Source organism: Aphanomyces invadans (assembly GCF_000520115.1).
Source record: "Aphanomyces invadans strain NJM9701 unplaced genomic scaffold supercont1.7, whole genome shotgun sequence".
Lineage (NCBI taxonomy): Eukaryota > Oomycota > Saprolegniomycetes > Saprolegniales > Verrucalvaceae > Aphanomyces > Aphanomyces invadans.
In genome coordinates, this window is record NW_008580152.1 from 1108251 (window position 1) to 1114242 (window position 5992).

The 5992-nt window shown below is 51.4% G+C and overlaps 5 protein-coding genes across 7 annotated transcripts; 3 read left to right on the top strand and 2 right to left on the bottom strand.

Annotated features, from left to right (window-relative positions):
- Positions 1-211: 211 nt before the first annotated feature.
- Positions 212-1990, top strand: H310_04493 (hypothetical protein). The gene is made up of 6 exons (XM_008868869.1): positions 212-484; positions 530-674; positions 729-880; positions 957-1050; positions 1103-1165; positions 1235-1990. The coding sequence occupies exons 1-6, from the start codon at positions 263-265 to the stop codon at positions 1420-1422; spliced, it is 864 nt and encodes a 287-aa protein (XP_008867091.1). The 5' UTR covers positions 212-262; the 3' UTR covers positions 1423-1990.
- H310_04494 (hypothetical protein) lies at positions 1146-1998 on the bottom strand. Its single transcript, XM_008868870.1, has one exon. It carries the CDS (start codon positions 1969-1971, stop codon positions 1453-1455), a length of 519 nt encoding a protein of 172 aa, XP_008867092.1. The 5' UTR covers positions 1972-1998; the 3' UTR covers positions 1146-1452.
- An 853-nt stretch (positions 1999-2851) lies between these two features.
- H310_04495 (hypothetical protein) lies at positions 2852-3638 on the top strand. Its single transcript, XM_008868871.1, has 5 exons — positions 2852-2932; positions 2990-3182; positions 3225-3308; positions 3350-3445; positions 3490-3638. The coding sequence occupies exons 1-5, from the start codon at positions 2856-2858 to the stop codon at positions 3604-3606; spliced, it is 567 nt and encodes a 188-aa protein (XP_008867093.1). The 5' UTR covers positions 2852-2855; the 3' UTR covers positions 3607-3638.
- Positions 3611-4740, bottom strand: H310_04496 (hypothetical protein). 3 transcript variants are annotated; one of them, XM_008868873.1, is made up of 3 exons: positions 4416-4740; positions 3832-4363; positions 3611-3784 (listed from the first exon to the last, which is right to left on the bottom strand). In XM_008868873.1, exons 1-2 carry the CDS (start codon positions 4687-4689, stop codon positions 4251-4253), a joined length of 387 nt encoding a protein of 128 aa, XP_008867095.1. In that variant the 5' UTR covers positions 4690-4740; the 3' UTR covers positions 3611-3784; positions 3832-4250. The 3 variants fall into 3 exon arrangements, with proteins under 3 accessions (XP_008867095.1, XP_008867094.1, XP_008867096.1); XM_008868872.1 differs by having other exon boundaries at positions 3611-4363; XM_008868874.1 differs by having other exon boundaries at positions 3832-4740.
- A 174-nt stretch (positions 4741-4914) lies between these two features.
- Positions 4915-5870, top strand: H310_04497 (hypothetical protein). Its single transcript, XM_008868875.1, has one exon. It carries the CDS (start codon positions 4980-4982, stop codon positions 5694-5696), a length of 717 nt encoding a protein of 238 aa, XP_008867097.1. The 5' UTR covers positions 4915-4979; the 3' UTR covers positions 5697-5870.
- Positions 5871-5992: the final 122 nt, after the last annotated feature.

Below are 5992 nucleotides of genomic sequence, written 5' to 3' on the forward strand. Positions count from 1 at the left end.
CGGAGCAGGACTGGCAGCCAAAGAGATGAAGCATCTCCTTCGTGCCACTCCCTTTTGCACATGCAGCGCATAGTATGGAGCCAAATGGGGGGCTAGCCAAGGTTGGCGAAGGCTGTAAACAATTGGCGCCTGAACCTGATGAATTACGAGAGTTGAGAAGGTGGCGCTAAAATTAGCCGACTTTGGAGAGCTGTGCTATGTTTAGCTTGCAATTCATTTTGCCGACGTAAAGCTGTCCTGGGCGACGTTCCAGATATCCCGCATGACGAACAGCCCGACGAAATGTGGAGGGTTGAGTCCGTCGCGTAGCCCCCGTCGGGACTTGAGCCCGTCCAAGTTGCAGGCGGCAGGGCTCTCGACAGGCTTTGACGACATCAAGTCGGCGTGCGGAGATCAAGTTGACTCACGCAAACGCACGGCTCCAACCACTTGTTTTGGCACGAGCAGCCGGCCTCGAGATGCTGGCGACGGGTCGCAGTCGCCCGTCCGTCAAGTCCTTCTGTGATTACAGCGTGACTGGATTTTGTAGGGGCCAGGGGCGTATCAAGTTCCGACCGCAATCGGTAAACCAGTGCTGTCAACGATGAAGGCAGCAGCTGCGTGCTCGATCAGCGGTCGTGAAAAGTTTGGATCGACCGCCGACCTCAAATCCGCGGCAAATTGTCCGGGTCCAGGTACTGCCGTGGCTGCCGTCACAGAGTGAGGTGACAGAGCTTTGGTGTGTATAGGCGACTACACTCCCCACATTGTCAACCCCAACGAGAAAACCGCGCCGCAGTTTTCGCTCGGGAAGAAGTGGTCCAAGAGCGCGGAAGGCACGAATCGGTCGCCTGGACCGGGGGCGTATGAGACTCCCGAATGCCTCTTGAACACAAAAACTGTACGAGGCAACGCCGCTTGATGTGCTGTCAGCTTTCCACGTCATTGTAATCATGATTGTGTGCTGGTCTGCCTAGGTGCTGTCCACGTCGAAGAGCGCAACCGCCACGAGCTTTTCGAAGGTAAACCGCAAGCCGCTCATGGAAACGTCGACAGCCGACGTCGGACCAGGTACATCACGATTCCATGAAACTACACGCGTCACTTACGTTCATCGCGTCAGGGCAATACAGCACGGGCAATGTGGCTGTGGGAAAGCAGGTTGTGTCGACGGTCACAAACTCAGGTATGGCATTAGTCTGTCAGTTTGTGCGATATGTGTTCGCTTGCAGAGTCTTGACGACTTGATTTGTAGCGGCGTACTCGTTTAGCGTTGTCGGTCGCAGCAAGGCGCCGATCGGCGCCCGAATGTGTCATGACGTCGGGCCGGCTCCAAATGCGTACAAGCAGAAAGCGGCCGTCGGCACCCAGGTCCTGTCAAACCGTAAGAGCGCGCCAAAGTGCTCAATGTCGGGTCGAACAAAGTTTGGCAGTCATTTTTAACAGCAGATATGTTAACTGACATTTCGTCAGCTATGCATCGTCGTCATCGTCTGCGCCGTGCTGCAGACGCCACTGCTTCATGCGCTCAAACTCATTGTAATGCTGCTTTCTCTTCTGTGCGAAAGCGTTGTCAGCGCCTCCAGGAGGTGCTGGATGCTTTCGGCTCGTCGACGACGTGTCCGAGTCGCTGTCCCATTCGCTCGACTTTGACGCCGATTGGTGCGCCTCTAACCGCGCGTGCAATTCGTCCCACTTGAGCTCAATACCATTGGAAGCACTGTGAGCTGGTGATACGGGAGCTTTTGAGGGCAACTCTGACAATTCACTCGCCGAGTGGGTCGCATTGTGGAGTTGCAGTGCCACGTCAGTGATCTCGACATCATTCCCCGTGGTTACGTTCATGTCTTCCTCCCCCGTCGCGTAGTAGTGATAAGGAGTGTTGGGTTCCTCGATCTTCATGCGTGTTCCTCGGTCAAGGTCATGCAGAGCTATAGTTTCCTCGTCCCATTTGATGCGTGGCCGCGCCGCTTTGGATGGTGGAGTCGTCATGGATATTGGTTCGTTGCTCCAAAAAACCAACATCCCCATCTGGATCATTCCATCCGGATAACATCCTGTTATTCGAGCAGTGTCGCTTGAACATCTAATCTCAGCGGGCCTTTCATTTAAATTTCATATAATACCATACTAGTATTCATTTTGTTTGCCGACATTTCTGGCGCTGTGGCGTGGAGAAGGGAGCTCTGTCGATCAAGCTGCTTGCTCGACCAGGTAAATGTCCAATTCAGCTGGCTTCACTGGTTACGTTCGTGCCATCGTGAACTCATACACTCGCCGCACCTTTGGGTAAATCTTGCAATGTGTGTTGATCCGCCGAGGAGTCGAACCACGCGCTTGACCTGTAGTCATGAACGCAGAACGTTGTAATCGATCGTAGCTGAATACATCGCTTCCTTGTAGGTACAGCCTTCAATTCGTTTGTCAAACACACACAAGGACATTCGCTCCTGATGGTTGCAAGCACCCTGAAATGGTACCATGCGCAGGGAATTCCTACGAGCAAGCCATATTCTTCAGAGGTTGTGTGGAGAGGTCATGTAGCGACTGTAAATTTCAGATTTCGTCGATGCGAGAGCCTATGTACTGTACAATATCTTAGCTGGACAAACCTCACAACGCCTGTGACTTCACCAAGGCATGTCATGTCTTCGCCTGAATTCACTACGCTAGCGAAGGCATTTGCCGTGGGCGGGCGGGGGTGGACGACCGCACAGACTTCCATGAGGTCCACTTAACGTGCTCCGTAGCCGATACTCCGGAGTACATTGTTTAAACGGCTCTCCATCGATGTGATTGGATGCTGGTGAAAAAAAACGCGGATTGAACGTGATGTTGTGCCATTTTCAAATTGCGCGCGAAAGATCATATCCACAATGGGGGGGACGCTCAACGATGCTCTCGCGAGGCTGCACAAGAAGCATGCCGAGGTCCAAGCGGTGGTGAATGACATGTAATAAATGCAAACGATCTCGTCGACAGCAACATCTCGTGATCCGTTGGTGTGTAGGCATTCAATGCTCAAGTTGGAAGTGGAAGAAGGGCAACAGCGCAAGCTTCAGATGACGATGCAGCAACAACAATTTGAGCGACAAAAGCGTAAATGGGCTGAAGAGGCCGAAGACTTAAGGAGAAGTATTGCAACGTCAGCGACCGTGGCTCGTGAGAATGATGCTCAACTCAACATATCTCGGATGCGAATAGTATGACGTGTACTTTCTTGGCTCCTCTCTGAATAGCAGCAGGATGCTGCCCAACAGGAGAAGGCTGTATTGCAGGAAACCTTACGCGAACGCGAGCAATTTATCTCGAGCGTGCTTTCCGATAAGGTAGAAGTATTGTCCAGCTCATGTTCAATATGACAGTTCAGGAAAACACGTTCAAATTTAAAGTACAAGAATTCGTCAAATACCAAGCACCTGACACCGATGAGGCAAGCCAACGAAAATTCTCAGTTGATCAAATGGTTTGAATGTACATTTCTGCATGAATGTAAAAAGTAACTTGTAGGAGCAAATTCGCATGGCGTCGAAATATTTGGATTCGTACGCGGCCGACGTCTCCAAAGCGATCAATGAATGTAACAGCGTCCATATCGTTGGCAACAACATTTCTGACCTCAGATGAAAGTGGCAAGAGAAGTTCGATCGATAGAGGAGGTGCGATTCCCATCGACGCCAGATCTGAATCCTCTGACTTAGCATAGAGTCAAGGTAATTGCGAAGCTATGATGCTTCAAATGTCCAGCAGCAAAGCTCAGCCTGACAATGCATCCACATCGTCACAACGAGCCTTGATTCAATCGCTATGTGACCAAGTTGGAGCTTTACAAAGCCAAACGATCGAACTTACCAATAAGCATCAAACGTGCGAATCACGACTTCAAAAATCACATGACGAGAACGACGCATTGCGGATGCGAATTCGTTTCATGGTAATCGATCATATCTACTTAACATTAACTTCAATTATGGCACTGGGACACTTGCAGGAGGGAAAATTGCAAGCCCAACAAAACTTGGTGGCAAAGTACCAAGAATCAAGTATATGCGGGACACAAACCATTGACGCATTGCAGTTGTCCATTGCAACGCTCACATGCCAACATGAGGAAGAGAGACAATCATTGCAGCGCCAAATTGAGGAGCTGTCAATGGCGATGACAAAAGCGGAGGAAGACAGACTATCCGACGAGGAAGCTTTCCGCACCAAATTGCTCAACGCGGAAAATGCACTCGCTGACCAAACAGCCCGACTTCAACAAATGGAGGTCAAAATCCAAGAAATGGAAGGCCAAGCAGCAGTGTTGGAAAGTCGTCAAAGCCACCTTCTCGTTCTGGACGATTCGTCAGGCACCAAGACGTCAAACCCAGTTTCTCCACTCCTACCATCGCCTCAGTGCACACACGTAGTGCCATTGTCAACACACGCTATACCGATTTCCGTCGTTGACGAAGAAGAATCAGCTGAAGTAGCAGCACGACCCCTTGAACAACCAGCGATCAAGACGGCTGTCGCTACCAACTTGTGCCTCGCATGCCGAGACGAGCCGTTTGGGTTCATGGTCCGATGCCAAAAGTGCAAGCAGCAATTCCACGCGGGGTGCGTCCGATCGAAGCGGCAGAAGACATCGCGTGTCGGGTGCTTCGTGTTTGTGTGCGAGGCGTGCGAGGTTTTGTAGCGTTTACGAGTCCCCGGCGGCGGGTGCATTCATTCGCCGTCGCTTGGTCTCATCTTCCTTGTCACCATTACACATTGTCGTGTAACGAAGTGTCAACACGATGGCGACAGGTGCGGTAACACAATGGTGATTTTCGTATCCGGACAAATCGAGGTACAATCGCGTTTTGATTGGTCCAAGGATTCCTTAGCCAATCCGATCGCGAGTTCGTGTCATTGAGGGAGCAAATGCCAAGAACACACCCCTGGTCCATACGTTGACTAATGCGACAGAGCAAGATCGGTCGACGGAAGTCACGCATTTTCCATCTTGATCTCTTATGCACACATCATCGACACCCCTGCCACCAGCGTCCATGGTGTCGTCGCCGCTCCCAAGCACATTCCGCCACCGCGACATGGTTGCAAGCCCCGCCACGTCCATCCCGTCCATGGACGACTCGTCCAGCGCCGACGAAAAGTACCCTACGTTTAACCAGATGCTGCGAAGCTCGTCGACGCCATCGACTGCGAAGAAGACGTTCAAGCTCAAGAAGGACGATAGCGAATCCAGTCGGGAAATCCGACGCGAGTACAAGAAGGAATGGTATGAAAAGAACCGCGAAAAAGCTCTTGCCAAGATGAAGGAGTACTACGAAAAGAGAAAGCAAGCTGGCACGCTGCACCGTCGGTGCGTCAAGCAAAAGAAAGTTGCGCAACAACCCACGACTGCCACTGTCGCTCCGGTCGTGAGATCGTTGCCGTCCATGGTCCAACTTCAACACCGACATGCGTCCATGACGGTTGCGGGATTGATGCCGCCGCCTCCCTCATCGCGATACGTCCACGAAGACCGATGCATTCCCCAAATCACGCTTCCTTCTCCGTGGGCAAGCGACCGACCATTGCCATCGTTGTCAGAGCAAACCCGTCGTCCGCACTTTTTGAATCATAACCACCACCAACACCACCACTTGAGCACTCCCGCGTGTCCTGCCGCTCCCACTACTGCTGTTGCGCACCTGAACTTGCTCTGCGAAGTGGCGCTCATGAACTAACACGTTCCATCACTTTCAAGGCCCCCAAGACCTTCCTCGGATGATGCGAAGGCACCTACTTCAACGTTCGCGTTGATTTATTCCCCGAATTTCACGAAATTATGAATTAATTACAATAATTACCTATAAAATCCATACAATCTTCAATATACACAGATGGATTTTCAACCGAATGAAACCGATTCTTTTGCATTGATTTTGACCACACGATGATCTGCATTGTACCGCACGCCTGTCCTCGAACATGGATCGATTCCCTGCACCGTCGAAGTCATCGTCGCTGCTCTCTGTACTGC